The 22,494-nt window shown below is 32.8% G+C and overlaps 1 protein-coding gene across 1 annotated transcript in view; it reads right to left on the bottom strand.

Annotated features, from left to right (window-relative positions):
• The window catches only part of Dhc1 (dynein axonemal heavy chain 1), a 176,597-nt gene that overhangs the window by 5,676 nt on the left and 148,427 nt on the right, over window positions 1-22,494 (bottom strand). The window contains exons 48-55 of the mRNA XM_081764457.1: window positions 19,635-19,803; window positions 17,134-17,286; window positions 14,803-15,029; window positions 12,339-12,416; window positions 9,298-9,492; window positions 6,945-7,207; window positions 2,664-2,820; window positions 598-810 (exon numbers count right to left, since the gene is read on the bottom strand). Coding sequence (XP_081620583.1) covers window positions 598-810; window positions 2,664-2,820; window positions 6,945-7,207; window positions 9,298-9,492; window positions 12,339-12,416; window positions 14,803-15,029; window positions 17,134-17,286; window positions 19,635-19,803 — 1,455 coding nt within the window. The remainder of the gene's footprint in view (window positions 1-597; window positions 811-2,663; window positions 2,821-6,944; window positions 7,208-9,297; window positions 9,493-12,338; window positions 12,417-14,802; window positions 15,030-17,133; window positions 17,287-19,634; window positions 19,804-22,494) is intronic.

Raw genomic sequence — 22,494 nt, 5'->3', positions numbered from 1 at the left:
TGTGCGTGGATTTCCTCGGGGTTCTCCCGTTTCCTCCCACTTTGTTCATTCCACCATTTCATTCATTACTCGTCATCACCGTGTCCTTTAGCCTAACCGGCATAACCGTAGGACGTAAAACTCAAAGATTTCATTTCATTTCATTTGAGGAATCACCTCCCGAATATTGTTGTGATGATTGAAACACCCTGTATATGTTGATGCATATGTTCACGGCTCATATAGCCTCGTTGCTGAAAGGGAAGCTAAGCTCAAATCCCACCAACCAATCGGTAATAGATATACTACAATGACAAGTTTGTACTCTTGTATTACTGTATGAAAAATTACCATTCCCGTATATTTAGTGTGCTATTTAACACTGTAAGGATGTTCTACAATTTAACTGTTATTACTGTTTCTATAATTTATAAAAATATATTGTCATCAGTTATAAGGTGTCATATCTCAACAACAAGCTGACCAGGTCTAGGAAATAACTAAATAAATAAACAGAGCTCAGACTAGCAAAATTAAAAGTAAAGAAATAATAATATGATCAGCACAATTGTTCAACCATTGCCAAATTTTGTGAGTTGTTTAGTTCTACACCCTTACCTTTTTCCATTTTTCTGGAATTCTAGCATCGTACATGGCGTCCAGCGCTTCACGTAGTCCTTGACTCATGACAATGGTGCCGTCTATTGCTAGTTTAAGATCGGAGAGTGTACTTCGTACGATAAGTATCACTCGTTGGATGCGGTCGATCTCCTGTCTCAAGAATATGTTCATCGGCAACAATGCACCCATTTGTTTCAGGGATTCCCGAACCTGTTAAAGCAAAAATGAATTAAAGTAATGTTCATATATCAGTTCCTACAAACATAATTAATATTAAATATGTGGTATCCTTTCTTTTATTGTGTTCAATGGGGAATTATATTATGAGATCTTGAGAAAAAGGATAGGCCTTTCCTATTAATTTTGTTTGTATTATTTTACCTTTCTCCGCATAAATTACTCCTAAGTGGACTGCATAGTCCAGCTATAGAACATAATCACGAGAAAGCAAGTACTCAGCAAGAAAGAAAACCATTGTAACTTTCCGTCAGAACTAAGAGTTAATCTTAGCATCTTGGCACCTAATGCTATTTTCATGCAAGAACGGAACTGTTTTTATTAAAGAGAGATTAAATATTTCCAACCAATTACCTTTCATCACTCGATGCCGACATGCGTGAAGATCACATTCTATTTTCTTATAAAATAATATTCTTACTTCATGTTTTCGACTCTTCTGTTGGCAAAGTAACTAAGTAAATCTACTGGCAAAGACGCGTTGCTCTGATTTCTAAGCCATTCTAATTTGTTTAAAAATACAGTAGACAATCTGGTTCAGATAGCAAAATAAAACTTATAGAAGCATAACACGTAAGTTTCAATAAGAGAAATGGAGACTAGGAGCCTCCAGCGTTGGAATTTTCTATATCTAAAGTATCGTGTCGAGTTGGTTAAATTATCATATTGTTTAATGGTTGACAGAAAATTCGGTGAAAGAGATTTCAATACAGGTACTATTTATTAATTAATTTTTATTTATTCTGAGAGAGGTCAAAGTATAGGAAGCGCTGCATGTTATAAGATACATCATGGATAGACGATAAACATTCTAATTATGGTACATAAAATATAAAGATACGTAATATATGTGTATTATACAGGGTGATTATAATTAAAGTCCCATTTTCAAAATGCTGTAAAAAAAGAAACACTGGTCAAAATGACTTTAGTTCCGAATGACTTTAGTTTACAGAAAAAAGTTCCAAACTGTATCAATAAATGGCGCTGTAAGCCTCATAACTAAAATGAATTCGGCTACAAGTGACATTTTGAATCGAAATACGGTGGCTTTGGCATGAGTTGCACTTAAATTAACTGTATTGTCCAATGTGCACGATTGTCTCGGTTTTGTGACGGAAAAATTACTTCCTTGCTGCGGTGGATGGGCTTTCCACTAACAGTGCCACAACTGTTGAATGACTTGGAAATATTTCTTCCGTCACAAAACCGAAACAATCATGCATATTGAACAGTACAGTTGGTTTAATGCGCAACTCATACCAAAGCCATCGTATTTCGATTCAAAATGTCGCTTGTAGTCGAATCCACTTTAGTTATGCCGTTTACAGCGCCATTTATTGATAAACTTTGGAACGTTTTTTCTCTTATGCCATACTGTTTCCCCCTTCTTCAAGTATATTCAGTTCAAATTTGAAGTCATTCTGACCAGCGATTCTTTTTTTTTTTTTCTACACCATTTTGAAAGTGGGACATTAATTATAATCAGCCTGTATAGTACTAACTAAAGAGTGCAACAAGGTAACTTACTAGTACATATATGTCCACTAATCAGTAGCACAGGGGTAGGATGCCAGTTTCTTTGAATTGAAACGTATATGAACAACTAGAAATTAAACATATGAATGGATGAATAGTTTAAATATTAAGATAGTTTTAGCACTTGTGCAAGAACTAGTAATTATGACTTCATTGCTTAGGTATACACTAATGTCAATTTATATTTCTTCCAACATAAAATGAGTCCGACTTACTATAGTAACGAAAAGTCAGACCCTTATAGTTTGAAAATGTATTAAAATAGCTTTTAAAAATGTGCTACTTACATCAAAATTATTATAAGGCTTTGGTAGTTTCTCTAGCATGTCTTCAGCCAGTCTATAAACAACTGTCTCCCGGGTTTCTCCTCCTTGGCTTCCACCTTCTTTCGGTTGTACACTTAATATGGTGTCCAGAATTCCTTTGGCTGTTTGGATTTGGTAGCTGCAATATTATTTATATGAATTAGAAACAACAATAGTCTCATAATGTCATTTTTTATACGAATTAGTAACAATAGTAGTCTTGTAATGTGAATTAGTTACGGGTTTCCGAGGTGAGTTGTTTTATTTTAGATAGTATACATCTGCGCATCAGTAACGCTATACGGTTTTATCTGTACAGATGCTACCCAGTGCCGCCACATCGTAGACGGGGTAAAATATCACCAAACTCAGTGTGGGACTTATTTATGCGCGGTTACATGGTAGTCGATGATACTGACAGGTTTGTCATGTTGCCATGTTTTGGGGAATATATCAATTTCTGTTGCTTATGTGTATGTGCGTGTACAGATGATGGATTTTTATTTATTCACTTTTTTTAGACTGCGTAAAATAAACAAGCACAACAGCTAGGTTGTGGTACAAGCCATGTGATCTAAGTGAAAGAGAATCGACTTCAAGAGTGAGAAGGTGTATGGCTGTTCAGCGAAGCAGCTTGGGTAGCGTAGTGCTTAATGCATCAGCACGGTACGCCGAAGATCTCGGGTTTAAGTCGCAGTCCAGTCATCTACTTTCATTCATTCATTCTTTTGTTTGTCCATTTCATCTATTATCGGTCAGAGACCAGTACATAGGACTTGTCAAATAATATAAAGTTTTTTTCAATATAATTGATATTACATTAATTTGCAAACTATCACCAAGTATTCATTAATGTCATAATACATTTTGTTACATAAAAAATTGAACAGTTTATTTCTGAATTTCAGTATGCTTTTGAGATCCTTCAAGTAAGTCGGGAGCTTATTATACAACTTAGCGGACATAGGAAGAACACTTTATTTGGTGCACGCAGAGTTTTAGTATGATGTGAATATGTTACTCCTTTGTTGTGTGCTGTATGAATGTACGTCGTCAACATGAAGAAAAATACTTTCATTTCTCTTTACATATATGATGCTTTTGTGTATGTATAGGCAAAATACAGTTAAAATTTTTTTTGACTGAAAGACCCTTTTGCATTAGGCTCTTGATGATAGATTAAAAATAGATCTTATTGCCTTTTTCTGTAGACGAAAAGTAGTAACACTGAAATAGGAAGCTTCCCAAAAAATTATTCCATAACTTAACAAGAATTGAAGCTTACCATAGTACAACAACAACAAAGTTTCTTTTGACACCAAATCACATAATTTATAAATGACAAAACATATATTGCTTAATTTGTTATTTAACTCAGTAATATGCGCATCCCATGTTAATTTATTGCTTATTTTAACGCCTAAAAATCTAGTGGATTTTGAATAATCAACAAAAGTTGAATTTATCATAATGAGAGATACTATTCGAGGTGTACAAGAGTAATGAAAATTTAGTGCTTTTGTTTTCTTTGCATTTATCATCACTTGATTTTAAGATGCCCATTTTATCAAACGTTCCACTGTTTGCTTTAATTTACTTTTTAGTTCATCTGTATTATCCACTGTTACAAGGACATTTACATAATCAGCATAGTATAATATGTTGGTGATACATAAATTGAACAAGATCAATTATGTACAATAAAAAAAGAATTGGCCCAAGAATTTAGCCTTGAGGAACACCAGCACAGTAGCAGTTTTGAATAAAAACGTGACTTCCTTATTGTTAATTGTTTTTTGTGTTTTTTCTACTTGTTTTCTGTTTGCCAGGTACGAGCAAGACCACTCATGTACTACACCTCTAATACCAAATTTCTGAAGTTTTATAAATAGAAGAGAATATTCAACACTGTCGAATGCCTTGCAGAAATCAACAAATAAACCTACTCATCTTTCAATTTGAACAGTAGGCACCCAAATTATCTTTCATTATTTAGGGTCATAATAGTTTTCCGATTCAGCGTTGGATAGGTGCCATCATACAAGTTGCACTCTATACGATTCCAATTTTTGATAGTTTCAGTGCAATACATTCCAGTTCTTTTCAGAACCTGTATAAATTTGCATAACAGTGACAACTATATCGTAATAATAAGCTTTAAAACATGGCAGTTGAAAATAACAACACATTTTGAGAAAGTAAAAAGAAATGGACGAACAAAATGCAGATGATGTGTAGTTCGTAGACTAATTAAACTTATCAGATAAACAGGGTTGCCACTTATTTGGCGAGCTCGAATTCCCTTTTTCCAAGCTTTCCAGGTCAGGATTTACGATTTTCCAAGCTTTCCAGGACAGGATTTACGATTTTCCAAGCTTTCCAGGACAGGATTTACGATTTTCCAGGTCTATATATACTACGTGTAAAAAAACAACTATATTTTTCCCAATCAGGGGATTACTCAGTTATTACGCATGAACAATCAACGACAAAAGATCCTTCTGTTTGATAACATTAGTTTTATAAATAATTCCAGAATGGAAGGACAATTTGAGAACAGTTTTCAGTAAATTTAAAAGAATATAATTTTCTGTACGTTCCATCCTTGAAACTCGGTGAAACGGTGTAGGTTCCACCGTTATTCCCAAAATAAATTTTACCTAACGGAACGAACTCTTGTCGCTGACTGTACATGTATATAGTGTGTATATAGGTAGATAAATTTTGCAAAACAAACTAATTATTTTACAAACAAAAATATCCTCTACCAAAAAGCCGGGCAAGCCAAATGTATTCTGAGATGTAAAATTTAATACTTAAAATTTTCTGACTCTTCCATGTTTTTTTCAGCTTATGAAATTCCCTGACTTTTCCAGGATGTTTTATGAGGAAGCTGAACTACCTGAGTTTTCAACATTCTTCAGGTCTTGGGACCCGTAATGATAAGCCTTTATAATTTTCGAACACATACAATTTAACAAATCACAATAAGCATGTGCAGTTGGTTTTGTTATACAGTAAATTCGGGAGAATTACTTTGTCTGAGGAAGTGCTACGAATGTCCTCCACTTTTCTGTGAACATCCATTACTCGATATTCTGTGTTATTTGTTGAAATATTGTTGTTAATTTCATTACTGATGGTTTCGCTCAGTTCATCCAGTGTTCTTGGACGACTGTCATGCACCTCATCCTTAATTGTAGATATTATGCCATTACTTGCAGGACACTTGCTGCAAATTGAAAAGCTCTCTTCTTCTTACCATACCTTCAGCACGTTCCTCACGATACAGTCAATGTCCCAAGCAATTTATCTCCCTCTTCTAATTACATCTAAAATTGTCCTTTTCTTCCCTACTCTTTAAAACACTTTCTCATTCATTTTCTGTACAACGTAGCTGATTCTTCCCATTCTTCTCCACGCCAACATTTTGAAAGCCTTTAGTTTTTTCTTATAGTTTTTGCTTAAAACCATGATTCTGCTTCATATTTCTGACGAAACATTTTATAACTTTTTTTCTTAACTTTTTTACCCAAAGACACAAAATCGGTTTGTCTTTTTCCTAAATATTTCTTTCGTAATTCCTATCCTTGCTTTTATTTCACGTTTGCGTTTCATGTCCTCACTGAATCAGGAGTGGTTCAAGTCAGGTGATTGGGGAGGCTATATGATCTCTTTGAAGTTATGCGGTCGTCAAAGAAGATACTTTATGAATCGTATGGAAGCGTTAGATGTGTGACACATAGTGTCATCTGTCAAATCGATGTCATCAGTGTTCACGTATTATTATTATTATTATTATTAAAGTTAACACTTCACAAAGAAGACAATGCACACGAGACATCAACCTTTTCAGAATGCGGCAGTATTGTGACAATAAAATTAGGCTTTTCTGTAACATAATATCTGCTATTTGAAATGTTGACGTAGCCTGAGAGATGAAACCACACTTCGTCTATAATTGCCCAAAAACACTGGAAAAATTAACATGAAGCTGGCATCATTGTTCGTTCAGTTCAGCAAAAATCACAGAATGTGGCGCTACGGGTTAATTTGTATTTGCAGAAAGAGGGGGGGGGGGAGAGCATTTTAATTTTTAAATACTTATTGTGACAACATGACTCTTCCACAATTACTGTATAATTCAGAATTGATTGCACACATTCGTTGCGATTTGCTTAAACGTTTTATACGGATTACCATGTATAACTAATATAACAAAATATAGTTAAATATATAAAGTCAATGAATCAACTTTCTTACGTAATATCGGCATTGCTGTGTAGGCCAAACACTTCAGGAGAATCAGTCAATGGAAGACCGTTGATATAATCCAAATATCCTTGTAGATTCTTCATCATAGGAACTTTATAGTCTTTGTAGAATTCAAACCCAGGCCGCAGAAGAGCATCACAGAACCAAACATGGGTAAACGTTATGAGAAGTCTTTTGTCAAAGTCGTCAGTTACTCTACCGCCATATTGGACCTCACCAAGCATGTAGCAAACCGTTGGCCATGATATTCCCTATGAAATCACAAAATAAAATCTTTCTTTAGCAAAAACAGGGTTTTAAAATGCAAGTTTAATAGCAAGAATATTAGCATAGATGGCTAACGTATATAAAGTTAGGCAATAACCAAGCTGAGAAAACAAGAAAACTCTGGTCGCTATATAGGTGGAGACAAAAATCGTTATTTCTTGCTTGCTGGGCGGACGTTCCAGTTAGCTATCTTCCTTTGGTCTCACTTTTTTTTTTTTTTTTTTTTCCAGAGAGACTCCACTCCTTGGAGATATTTCGAAAGAAAACGTTTTTATTTGTAAATGTATAATCCTTATCACTTTCCAACTCCAGCATTAGAGCCTCACATTTTTAGTGCTTTTTTGACATTAATCCAAATTCATTGGGAATATGTAAAAATGAAATGTTTAGAAAAGTTATTATACGAGTACAATTATTTCAAATATATTATGTTACAATATTTGCTGCTATACGAAGGTAAACCAAAAAGTGTTACACAATTATGAAAACAGAGCAACATCCTGACAAAAGTTGCGTATTTTTTGTTAGTTATGCTAACTAACTAACTCTATGCCCAATGGAACCCGAAGATTCAATGCCGCGTTCACAAAAGCTCTCCACTGACTTCTATCCTTAGCCAACTGGATTCAGTTCTGACTTTGTGTATTCCTATTTCTGCGAGATCCATTTTAATATTGTCCTCCTATCTGTGCCTAGGTCTTCCTAATGGTCGTTTTCCGATTGGATTTCCACTCAAAACTTTGAAAGCGTCCATACTTTCTTCCATCCTGGCTACATGACCTGCCCACCTGAGCCTTCTAGATTTGATGACCTTAACAATGTTTAGTATACTATATAAATTATGTAGTTCCTCGTTTTCAAGTTTCCGCCATTCCCCCTTCCCGTGCCTCTTGGGTTCGAATATTCGTCTCAGGATCCTTGTTCTCAAATACTTTCAGTCTACGTTCTTCCCTTAGAGTAAGCGACCATGTTTCTCAACCATACAGAACAACAGGTATGATTATCGTTTTATATATTTTAAGTTTCAAATTCCTCGACAGAATTTGCGAAAACAAGAGATTTTGAACTGAATAATAACACGAATTCCTTGCTTTAAATCGACACTTAATTTCTTCGTGAATATGGTTTTCCTCTGTTAATATTGATCCTTGGAAAGGTAAAAATAAATGCTATCCCAGAGAAATAAACAGATACAGTTCTGTTATATAGAAGAATATGGATTAACTTTTAAACATTAAAGTTTAATTTTAACATAGTTTGTTTCTTGAGACATACTTTATTTCTACCTATGTTCTTCATATATTTCTATAATAAACAGCAATTATTTATTAGAAAATATACATTATATACAGTCACATACTATTATAATGTAAGATGAAAGTAATCAAGTATAGATTCTTTTACAATTGCAAATTTCTAATGAAAGTTTTTTTTTTTTTTTTTTTTAACTTTAATGTTCCACGTTATGCTCCTAGGCTAAGAAAGACGGTAATGATGAGATTGATGATAATGGTGGAATGGAGAAAGTGAGAGAAAACGGGAGAACTTCGAGTACACTCATGCACACTCTGATGTAAACAACACCATTCTTACAACACTTAAGAAATGCAAAGAAAATGGTAGGCATCAGGAGTAGCATGTTCTGGGAAAACATTCAGGCTTAATTAATATAAATAACATGGTTTATAAATTCGTGATCATAGTACATTTCCAATAATTTCAGTGAAAGATGCTATTGTGCAAAAGTTTGCGCCATTTTTGAAGATGAAAGTGTAATTTCAGGTGCATTTTCATACAGAAATATCAAGGTTATGTAGCTTTTTTGACAATGCTATTTTCTTGCCTAAGTCGAACTTAAAAAATCTGAGAATACACATAACATTGCGTGTACAGATTGGGCATGTACCATTTTGCCTGTGGATACCAATAAAACATAGTTGTGGTTACTTTCACGACCATAACATCTGCAAAAAGCTATGCTCCTGTAGAATTTATTATTTGCTACATGAACTCTCACGTAAATAAACTATGACCGTTGTTTACTTATTTTTTTAAAAAAGGAAAAATGTCTTACTTTCTTGGGATCAATGTCATCTAAATGGTTCTGAATGAACTGGACGCTTGCTGTGAAGTCAGCTTGATTGAATTCATACGGAACGTTCCAGCCAAGCGGTCCAAATTTCCGTCTTTCTTGTACGACCGTGTGTAAGAATGCTACAGCATAAAGCAATGGAGGCCACTGAGATTGTGAAGTGTAGTCCAAAGTGTCCTACAGAAGATAAGAAAAGAAACAGCTTACTTTAAAAGAAATAATATTCTAAGAGGTTACAAGAAGGATTGACTACAACATTTACACAAAAGTTACAGGGCAACATTACACTTCTTCTTTTTTTAAGTATTTGTTTACATTAACTAGTAATAAGTTCCTGTGAAATAATTGCAGAAACAATCGTCCTTCGTTGATTTTAGCAAATCTTTATTATACAGTAAGTATACGTTTCATGATCTTTTATCGATTTTAAGAAATCTTTATTATAAGTACATACTTCATTTACTGAACGTTTATAAGTCCTTTATTGATTTTAGGAAATCTTTATTATATGTACACACTTAATTTACTTAACGTTTAAGTATCGTTTATTGATTTTAGTAAATCTTTATTATAAGTACACACTGCATTTACTTGACGTTTATCCATCCTTTATTGATTTTAGCAAATCTTTATTATAAGTACACACTTCATTTACTTAACGCTTAATCGTTCTTTATTAAATTTAACAAATCTTGATTATAACTACACACTTCATTTACTTAATATTTAACCATCCTTTATTGATTTTAGCAAATCTTTTTCAGAAGTACACACTTCATTTACTTAACGCTTAATCGTTCTTTATTGATTTTAGAAAATCTTGATTATAACTACACACTTCATTTACTTAATATTTAACCATCCTTTATTGATTTTAGCAAATCTTTTTCAGAAGTACACACTTCATTTACTTAACGCTTAATCGTTCTAACTACACACTTCATTTACTTAATATTTAACCATCCTTTATTGATTTTAGCAAATCTTTTTTAGAAGTACACACTTCATTTACTTAACGCTTAATCGTTCTTTATTGATTTTAGCAAATCTTGATTATAACTACACACTTCATTTACTTAATGTTTAACCCCGATTTAACATTTAACATTTTTGTTCATATATTTTCCCCAAGTTTATGTTCCAAATTGCAATTAGTGATTTTTTCTCTTGCAAAAATTTGACCAAATCCAAACCCGAGTTTTGCTGGCCCATAACTTCTATCTACACAGGAAAATAATTAACATACATAGCAAGCAAGCTAAAGTGTACTTCAATGCCAAGTTTGGTCAAGATTGGAAGAGTCCTGTAGATCACGTACAATATATACTATTTAAGTTCAAATATTTCACACGAGCATTAAATAAAATAGATATACATCTATGCCATATTTGTTAAAGATCGGAAGAACCCTGTAAATTCTGTACGATATATTTTGTCCGTGAGATAGATAAGATCTACATCCATGCCATATTTGTTAAAGACTGGATGAGTCCTGTAAATTCCGTACGACATATTCTGCCTTTGTGATAGATAAAATCTACATCCATGCCATATTTGTTAAAGACTGGATGAGTCCTGTAAATTCAGCACGACATATACTGCCTTTGTGATAAGTAAAATCTACATCCATGCCATATTTATATAAGATTGGATGAGTCCTGTAAATTCCGTACGACATATCGTCGCTGCGCCTCGAAGAACCGCTATGTGACATTTTTGTCGAAAATGAGTTATGTCGTGCAAATAAACCTGAAAGCTGTCAGGCAGCGTCCATTATAATGTGATAAGTGAATATTCTATTGTTTCGCCACAACGAAGAAAAAATAATAAGAAATTCAGGTTCTTATCACGTACACCTTGATTAAGGTATACAGATCCTCTATGTGCTTATAAAGGCGCAAAAGGTAAACTGATATGAGCTACGTAAACACAGAAAGAGTAATATAATATTGTTAAAGCAAGGTAACGCAGAACCAATTTTATATTTTTCAAGTGTTTCCGTGTATATTTGGCAAAATTTTAAAAGTTCGGAATGGTTTTTGCTTCTCCTGAAAAGTTGTGGTTTTAACACATAGCGATTCTTCGAGACGCAGCGACGACATACTGCCTTTGTGATAGATAAAATCTACATCCATGCCATATTTGTTAAAGATTGGATGAGTCCTGTAAATTCCGTACGACAATACTGTCTTTGCGATAGATAAAATCTACATCCATGCCATATTTGTTAAAGGTTGGATGAGTCCTGTAAATTCCGTACGACACATACTGCCTTTGTGATAGATAAAATCTACATCCATGCCATATTTGTTAAAGAATGGATGAGTCCTGTAAATTCCGTACGACAATACTGTCTTTGCGATAGATAAAATCTACATCCATGCCATATTTGTTAAAGATTGGATGAGTCCTGTAAATTCCGTACGACAATACTGTCTTTGCGATAGATAAAATCTACATCCATGCCATATTTGTTAAAGATTGGATGAGTCCTGTAAATTCCGTACGACACTTACTGCCTTTGTGATAGATAAAATCTACATCCATGCCATATTTGTTAAAGATTGGATGAGTCCTGTAAATTCCGTACGACAATACTGTCTTTGCGATAGATAAAATCTACATCCATGCCATATTTGTTAAAGATTGGATGAGTCCTGTAAATTCCGTACGACAATACTGTCTTTGCGATAGATAAAATCTACATCCATGCCATATTTGTTAAAGATTGGATGAGTCCTGTAAATTCCGTACGAAACATACTGCCTTTGTGATAGATAAAATCTACATCCATGACATATTTGTTAAAGATTGGATGAGTCCTGTCAATTCCGTGCGACATATACTGCCTTTGTGATAGATAAAATTTACATCCATGCCATATTTGTTTAAGAATGAATGAGTCCTGTAAATTTCGTACGATGTCCTTGTGATATATTTTCTTTCTCTTTCTTTATTTTCCTTTAAAAATACAAATGGAAAACAAAAATTACGCAGTCATATGTACTATTGATTTTACTGACCTGTGTAATATTTTGATATGTTCTTTTCAAGCTGGCTCTAATTCCTTGAGGAGGTTCGTTAGTAAATTTAATGGCCATCTGTAATAGTAAGAAAAACAAGATTAGAACATGCATTTGGTTTTGAAACTTCAACAAAGTAAAATACCAGCTCGTAAGGAATATGAATGCGTAAATAATGAGAGAAAACTTCTGAGTAGCGAACTATGTTATAATGAACATCAGATGTCATTACAATTTGTTTGAAAATTTATGAAGTGTACGTAACGATTGAGCTTTAGAAATAGTAAAATTTTCCTTATATAAATTACTATTATTTTCATATTCAAGTTATTTTGGAAATACTAACAGATGAAGAAAGAAGGAAATTTTGTATAATTAAGACTTTTTCTACATGACGCTGATAAAACTAGATACTTTCTGTTCAATTTCTGAAATAATTTTACTACTAAAAACTTTGGTCATTATTTCGGTAACTGCAATAAGAAAATGCTTTCGACTGGAGAATGCACTATCTTAACGTAGAACCCCTGAGATTGAGCTAAGGAACAAGATAGTACAAACGTGAATATGAACTCTGAACATGTTCTATAAAATTGAGAATCAACCAACTGTATGGTGCATCATCATCATCATAGGTATTCTGCCATTATTAGCAGATTAGTTGCCGTAACTGAGAACCTTCAATGTACCGGACTTCAACTAACCTCGTCGTCTTCACGCATGTTTTTTTTTATGTATTAGTAGTCTTCAACTGAAGCGTCTTTCGCATCTATCTCTTTTTCCTGTCACCGTACTCTCTAGCACGTTCCTTGTAATACAGTTTTTTTTTCTCAGAAAGTGTCCCAATCAGTCTATATTTCTCTTTTTAATTGATCTAAAATTGTTATTTTCTCCCACACTATTTCTAACACCTCCTTATTCGTTTTCCTTTCGAATTCTCTCCGTTTTTCCTTCTTTCCAAGGGCCGCGGTGGTTCAGTGGTCACCTCTGGCACATGGGAACCCTGGTTCGATCTCAGCCGGCGCCAAGTGACCATTGCACCGTGTGCGTGGGTTTCTTCAGGTTTCTCCCGATAACTCCCACTTCCTTCACACTATCATTATCATCTATATCATCATTACCGTCTTCTTTAGCCATGGTACATAGTCGTGGGGCGTTACCGTTAAATTAAAATAAATGTTTTAATTTCTCCATTCTTCTCTATAGTCATATTTCAAAGACTTTCAGTTTTTTAAATTGCTTTTGCGTAATGTCATATTTTTATTTATGTAGTACAATACTTAATATGAAGCATTTTATGAGTAGTTTTCTAAAATATTCAAGGATTCACAAAATATACTTTTCTTCCTTCGAAGTGCTTCTTTTGCCATTCCTACCTTCGCTTTTATTTCACGTTCACAGTTCATGTCATCAGTAATAATTTTATCCAGGCATCGAAAACTAGTCAACTGTTCTATTTTCTCCCCTCCTACTTTTTTATTTGACACTGATCGCTTCGTTCCAATCACGATAGCTCTTGTCTTTCTGTTGTTTATTTTCTTTCTATATTCTTCATAGCCCTTTCTCAAGTTTTCTAATAGGTTAGGTGCAAAGGTCATTTATTTCCATTTGTTCCAGAAATTGAAAGATTCTCAGTCGCGAAAGCACTTTTCCATTGCTAGTGAGATTAAAAACGCTTTGAATATATTGACGGCAACATACTATAATGATGGTGTAGAAAAACTGATATCACGCTATGATAAGTGTTTGAACGTTCATGATTAATAATGCTGAAAAGTAGAGTAAGGTACATTCCATAAATCTTTTGTGTTAGGCTGTGTATGGCGTAAACGTTGAAAAGTAGGGTAAAGTATGTAATTATGCCACACAAATCTTTTGTGTTAGAATGTGTGTGGCGTAAACGTTGAAAGTAGGATAAAGTATGTAATTACTGTTCATAATTTTTTTGTGCTAGAATGTGTATGGCGAAAACATTGAAAAGTAGAGTAAGATACATTGCTATTGCTCCATAAATCTTTTGTGTTAGAATGTGTATGGCGTGAACGTTGAAAAGTAGGGTAAAGTATGTAACTATTGTTCATAAATCTTTTGTGCTAGAATGTGTAAGGCGAAAACGTTGAAAAGTAGGGTAAAGTATGTAGTTACTGCTCATAAGTCTTTTGTGCTAAAATGTGTATGGCGTAAATGTTGAAAGTAAGGTAAAGTATGTAATTACTGTTCATAAATTTTTTGTGCTAGAATGTGTATGGCGAGTGTGTTGAAAAGTAGAGTAAGGTATGTAGTTATTGTCCGATTAATCTTTTGTGCTAGAATGTGCATGGCGAAGCAGAATAAGGTATGTAGTGTCTACATGTTTTGCACACATCATGTGTGTTTTATGTTTCACACCAACACGGTTATTTTATTTCTGAATGGCCTTAGGATTTTGGTATTCTCTTAGGAAAAACATTTGCATGTCATTTACCTGAAGTAATCCAATAGGAAATTCTGTATGTACTTCTGTCGTCAACCACATGCGAAAGGAATCTTTCACTGTTTCAGTTTCCAAAATGGCATCCATTATTTCACTACAAAAAGGTAGCGTTAGATGAATATTTTGGAGAAGGACCCAACCTCCATTAGCCATCGAATCAGATATTAGTTGACGGGCATGGCTTTCCTGACCTTGACCCATAGAGACAGATTTCAACGCTGTAAATAATAATAGTTTTTAATTATATGTACACACAAAATTGCTAGTTAATATTTATGTTCTCTCGAATATCTTTAGCGTATCATCAGTTCAACATTTAACGAATTTTAGGGTGCTAAAAATTAGGAGACAGAGCCTTTGGGTAAAGAGGAAAGAAAGAAACACATAAACCTTATTATCAGATTAAAAATATTAAATTATGTGCAGGTTATGTAGGAGAAATGGTGAGATATAGATGGACAAAATATAGTATTTTCATCTTATATTATGTTTATTGAAGTTATTTAAACAGAAATCCCATTCTTTAAACCCTTTGGCCCCTTGATTTCATAAGAAAAATATTCAACGTATTTAAGTCGTCAGCTTATATGAAGGTCTAAACTACTTAAAAAAAAAAAAAAATCTTTACAAAATTGTATCTAGGGATAACAGTAATCAAAATGTGTGAAAACGACAGTATGTGACCTTTATGTTACACTTACATGTAAATACTGTACATATTTAGTGCCAGTATGTTTTTTACCCTTACTAGATTATCACTTCGACATATACCATGTTATTTTGACTATTCAATATACACATACGATTATTTTCATACAGATACTGCCATTTACAATTTATGTCTGTTATTCTGTGCTTGGCTATTCCTTACTCAACTTATTTCATCTACCGGTAACGAGTATATACCATGAGGTTGCTTTTTATACTGAATTACAATAGTATTTTCCAACTTTCCATCCTGTAGTAAAATAATAATAATAATAATAATAATAATAATAATAATAATAATAATAATAATAATAATAATAATAATAATAATAATAATAATAGAAGTGGAAAAGATTAATAATAATAATACAAGAGGAAGAAGAAGAAGAAAAAGAAGTAGATGTAGTATTTTTCGTTCCTCCTTATCTGAACAGGCGTTTCAGTAATACACGAGTTCTCCAAGTATATTACTGTTTCGCTGTATTTCTAGTGTTTTTTCTTCGGTTGATATCAATTCTGGACCTAGTCACACATTTTTTCTGAAATCATTGTAGCACAGTATTCAATATGGCCGAATGTGACAAGTGATCAATATTTTTTACGGACTATTTTTTACTTTTTCCTTTGTTCTCTTTTATAGTTTAAGAACGGCACGCTAATTCTAAAAACGCTTTGTTCAGCTGTTTTTTCTTTATCGTGTCTTTGTTGATGACTATTACATAGATCTTTTACTTTGATGAATAGGTATCGAAACTCGCGAGCCTGCAAGCTCGTCACTCGCGCTCAACTGGGCTCGGGTACAATAATTAAGCGCAAGCGCGAGATCAGTTGAGAAAGTTGAGCGTGAGCCCGAGTGAGTGTGAGCTCAGTTAAAAGAAGTGAGCGCGAGGCCAGTTGAAAGAAGTGAACGCGAGCCCAAGTGAGTGCGAGCTCAGTTGAAAGAAGTGAGCGCGAGCCCAAGTGAGTGCGAGCTCAGTTGAAAGAAGTGAACGCGAGCCCAAGTGAGTGCGAGCTCAGCTGAAAGAAGTGAACGCGAGCCCGAGTGAGTGCGAGCTCAGTTGAAAGAAGTGAACGCGAGCCCAAGTGAGTGCGAGCTCAGTTGAAAGAAGTAAACGCGAGCCCAAGTGAGTGCGAGCTCAGTTGAAAGAAGTGAACGCGAGCCCAAGTGGGTGCGAGCTCAGTTGAAAGAAGTGAGCGCGAGCCCGAGCGAGTCCACTGCAAAATGGCCATCTATGATTTGATGATACACTAGATTTCCTTGTTTTCACTAACAACAGAAGAGAAAAGTTTTTAAAATCTGTTTCAAAAACAAGTGAGTCAAAATGACTGATTAATCCAATATTGCTTTGATAAATCTAGCAAACCTTTGACTGTATTCTTAAGACAACAAATTAACTCAAGCTAGTTCAACAATGAGCATGAAAATCAAAAGCGTTCGAAAAGTTTATTTTCTTTAAATTCAACAGACTTGTCATTTACAAAACAATATAACATCAAGTGGTTGTCGTTTCCGCCTTTGATATGCGATATTCGAATTCATTCTTTATAGAAGCTCATGTGGCGCCAGGAGAACAACCAAATCATAATTTACAATTATTACAAATTGCTACTTACAAAGGTCCTTCTGCTTAGCAAGTGAAGCTATTTGAGGAGAAGGATCTGAACCAATAGACAATAAGCAGATGAGAGGAGTCTGAGGCTCGGATTCTGCCCAAGTTTGCTCTAGATCCAAGATAATTGCTTCTCCATATTCTGGTCCTAAGGATTCTGTAAAAACGATATATTTCATTAGTATTTCGTTTTAAAAACATAATAAAAATATAAGGATAAGACTCATGGATATGAAATATAAATTAGTTAGTTTATATAGATATAAAAAGCTTATAAAAAATTGAAACTATAGTAAGTCAGTTAATTTTAGTTCATGTGATCATAACAGGTGTGGATACAATTTTTAATAAAATAAGTTTCTAAATTTATTGGAAATTAATTTTTTTGTAGATTTGAATCACACATATATAATACAGAGGAGTCCTTCACAAGTATATGGACGGTAAGTATGAGATATTCACATGGTATGATGACACCAAAATATATTCTGTATAATAAGCTAAAAATGTGTACCAACACTCAGTGCCGCATTTCCCATTGGGTCAACTAGGCCCATGCCTAGAGCGAAAAATTTTTGAAGGGCTCAAAATTTAAAAATTAAATAAAATTTTAAATTTTTTCGTATGAAAAAGTTAAAAAATCAAGAGCAAATATACTATTTCATAAACACTCCTTTTTTACTATTCTGTTTAATGAAAGCGTAAGAAATCTAAAAATAATTCAGAACATGTTTCCCATTTGTTATTTGTTGTTACATAGTTGTAGTTGTAGCACCTTTGAATAGTATTTAACTGTAATAAATTGTTAATTCACTAATTAAGCATAAATTAGTTATATAAGTTTTATTTTTAAGTTATGGATGAAGGGGTGGTGAAACATGTAGTTGAGGGCGCCGACAGCAAAAGTGACTAGCGAAGTTCCTAAATACAGTACTGCCAACACTTTTGATTCTAATAAGTCATTGTCAAAAACAAAAGAAAAAAATATTTAAAAAGATTCTAGGTCCATATGCAAATACACATATGCTGAAGAATTGTTAAACATCAATTTAGTGCTTAAAATTTCATTCAAAGAGTGAAATAGTGAAGTATTAGTTTTACAGAAAACAAATCTTTTTGAGATATTTAAAGCAAAATGTTACATTAAAATGTGCTAATGAATTTTAAAATTTGCAGTATCTTATTATTACTAATTATATTTCTTTAGTTCGAAATAATCCTAAGACAAAAAAGTCTTATCTGAGAAACAAAGTTATGAATTATTTTTTCGGTGAGGTTGTATGCTGAAATACTGCATCTTTTAACTTGTATCTTGTTCATTAGAGCTTTCTTTTTACTAGTACAACAAAACTGACTAAAGCACCAAATATATATTAACAATACTTGGTAACAATTTCGGCAATGTAACATTGCCTTATTCACCAATATTATTAACATATACTGTAAAACCTATATTTGACGAACCCTTTATTAAACGGAAACTTGTCAAATGGAAATATTTCACGGTCCCATGAATTTACTGGCGAAAATTGTGTTAAATTCCCTTCATTAAATGGAAACTATATTATACAGACAACGAAAATCAAAATAAGTCTCTTAACGGAAAATTTCAAGTTTCGGAGTGCAGGATTTAGAAAGTTTTTAGACATCCTATGAGAGGTTAGATATATATTTTTAGCAAAATAGACAGTGATATACAAACCGAAGCAGACACGATGGATATACATACTTTAATTGGGAATTATACGGTAAATCTGAAAGGAGAAGAAAAAAAAGGAGGTGGAAGAAGAAGAGAAATAAGGTATCCAGTTGGAAGAACAAGACAGGCTAAAGACTTATCAACATTCTGTCAAAAGTTTAAAGGAACTGCAACATTTGCCATACATTGAAATGACACTCATATGCTTAGTGTGGATTTTCAGGTTGAAGTCTATGGAAAGTTGAGCAGATAAGCAACGATGTGTACAAAAAAGCCTCCTTGACTACTGGAAAATTTAAGGTAACGTATGTACGGTACTTTTTCTGTTCATTGTAAGTTATGCATGTATTAATTCATAGTACAAAAAAATACTGTAAATTAACTAAGGTATGTACAGCATCTTATTTTATCTTAGTATGTCCATTATATAAATGAACTTTTTGTTTTTGCATAAGCCTACGTTCGTTAACCAGAAACCTATCTTTAACAGAATTTTTTGCGAGTCTCCTTCGATTCTGCTAAAGACAGGTTTTACTGTACTTGGTACTTTGGTCGGTTTTGCTTTACTACTACTGTATCTTTTAGTATGTTGGCAACCCTACTACATGAATATCATACACCACTAAAACCCAATATTTTATGTTAGTTCATGTCCTTAACCACGTCGCCAAAATTTAATGAGAATCTGATCTGGTCTGATGGGAGTTGTGTTAATTTGATATGCAATGGACCAACTATGGAGTTAATGCATGTTATTTTTTTTTACTCTTGATTAGTTAAAAATTCAACATGTAGTAATTAATTACCCATAATATATTCTCGTGCTTGTGAGAGCGTTCGATCAGGACTCCATGAACGAATTAAGAGAAGCTTTCGAAAGACGTCAAGGGATTTCCCGTAGCCACAAGGAATCTCTTCTTTCTCAGGTTTCTCCTTCTCGTACCAATATTTCCATTCCTTCTCATTTTGCTCAATCTGTAAAAGTTTCATTTTTCATTTATTAGGTAAAACACACTGCAAAGTTTTTTTCCCCTTTTTTTCAGTTCGACATTTATTCCAACAAAATATATTATTCCAAAGTATATAACGTATTATGCAAATCTAATGCGCACTTCAAATTTAAAACAAAAGTATGAAAAAAAAAGCATTTGTTGGCAAATTTAATACACATCAATGGTAGGGTAAATTTACAAGTAGTATAAGCATAACTGTTAGAAAGAGGTGTATGAATATTAGCTCAAACGATATTATATATAATCTGCTACTTGACAGCATAGTTTTCATATACAGTATATAAACAAAATCAATCTGTTCCAGCAGAATAAAAAACTTACATGAATAAACAAATCAATCTGATGCAGCTGAATCAAACAAGTTACATAAATAAAACAAATCAATCTGTTCCAGCAGAATAAAATCTTACAAAAATAAACAAATCAATCTGTTCCAGCAGAATAAAATCTTACAAAAATACACAAATCAATCTGTTCCAGCAGAATAAAATCTTACAAAAATAAACAAATCAATCTGTTCCAGCAGAATAAAATAAATAAATAAATCTGTTCCAGAGAATAAGAACCTACATAAATAATCAAATCAATCTGTTCCAGCAAAATAAAAACTTACGTAAGTAAACAAATCAATCTGTTCCAGCAAAATAAATCTTACATAAGGAAGCAAATCAATCTGTTCTGGCAGAATAAAAAACTTACATGAATAAACAAATCAATCTGATGCAGCTGAATCAAACAAGTTACATAAATAAAACAAATCAATCTGTTCCAGCAGAATAAAATCTTATAAAAATAAACAAATCAATCTGTTCCAGCAGAATAAAATCTTACAAAAATAAACAAATCAATCTGTTCCAGCAGAATAAAAAACTTACATAAAGAATCAAATCAATCTATTCCAGCAGAATAAAATACTTAAATAAATAAATAAATAAATAAATCTGTTTCAGAGAATAAGAACCTACATAAATAATCAAATCAATCTGTTCCAGCAAAATAAAAACTTACGTAAGTAAACAAATCAATCTGTTCCAGCAAAATAAATCTTACATAAGGAAACAAATCAATCTGTTCTGGCAGAATAAAAAACTTACTTAAATAAACAAATCAATCTGTTCCAGCAGAATAAAAAAATTAAATAAATAAACAAATCAATCTGTTCCAGAAGAATAAAAAACTTACATAAATAAAACAAATCAATATGGTCTAGCAGAATAAAAAAAATACTTAAATAAACAAATCAATTTGTTCCAGCAAAATAAAAATGTACATAAGGAAACAAATCGATCTGTTCTAGTAGAATAAAAAGCTTACTTAAATAAACAAATCAATCTATTCCAGCAGAATAAAAAACTTACATAAATAAACAAATCAATCTGGTGCAGCGGAATCAAACAAGTTACATAAATAAAACAAATCAATCTGTTCCAGCAGAATAAAATCTTACAAAAATAAACAAATCAATCTGTTCCAGCAGAATAAAAAACTTACATAAATAACCAAATCAATCTGTTCCAGCAGAATAAAATACTTAAATAAATAAATAAATAAATCTGTTCCAGAAGAATAAAAAACTTACATAAATAAAACAAATCAATCTGGTCTAACAGAATAAAAAAATACTTAAATAAACAAATCAATCTGTTCCAGCAAAATAAAAACGTACATAAGCAAACAAATCGATCTGTTCTAGTAGATTAAAAAGCTTACTTAAATAAACAAATCAATCTATTCCAGCAGAATAAAAAGTTACATAAATAAAACAAATCAATCTGGTTTAGCAGAATAAAAAACTTAGATAAATAAGACAAATCAATCTGTTCCAGCAGAATAAAAAACTTACATAAGTAAACAAATCAATCTGTTCCAGCAGAATAAAAACTATCAATCGATAAAGGCAACGAACGATATACTTTTTAACGCCATAAAAATGTTTTTTTTTTTTATTTTCTCAAAAACTACCCATGAACTACATACTCTTAAGTGTGTCATTTTTGTTTAGTTCAATGTGGTTTATCGAACGGTATATATATTCCATTTTTGGACGATCTTTTTAGCAATAAAACACTAATAATATTGTAATGGATTAATTTTAATAAAATATTAATTAGGATATTTTAATAGCGTATTACAAGCTGTCCTAAGACACGCATGAGGGCAATAACTTAAATAAAATCTAGAAAATTAAGACGATTTCAAAATCACAACTTACAAACAAACATTCCATTGTTAGTTTTGTTGAAATATCGACAATCAACTTTAGCACAAAATTCTACATCTGGTAAATCATTGTCCATTTTAATTTTTCCAAGAATGCATTGGTCACTATCTTAATCGTAGACATGTGAAAGATAAATGTCTTTTTAGAAAACACTAACAAATACATAAGAATAGTAATTGTAGGGTTGTGATGAAGGAAGCTGAGTTGAGAATCTCAGCTTGTTACAAATCCCGAGATTAATGTCTCTTGGACGTCTTTGTGCTACGTAAATGGTTGCATTCTCTTTCATTTTGATGTGTTAATATACAAAGAGAAAGCTGAGAACTAACGAAACGATCTCGGAAAGAATTATAAATTAAAATACGAGGTGAATTCAAGAATATCGAATCTTTGGTTGATAAAAATACGTTACTCAGATACCGCACAATAATT

The sequence above is a fragment of the Thermobia domestica genome, chromosome 7 (assembly GCF_964235325.1).
Source record: "Thermobia domestica chromosome 7, izTheDome1.hap1.1, whole genome shotgun sequence".
NCBI classification, from domain to species: Eukaryota; Metazoa; Arthropoda; class Insecta; order Zygentoma; family Lepismatidae; genus Thermobia; species Thermobia domestica.
This window is presented reverse-complemented; position numbering and strand designations above follow the sequence as displayed.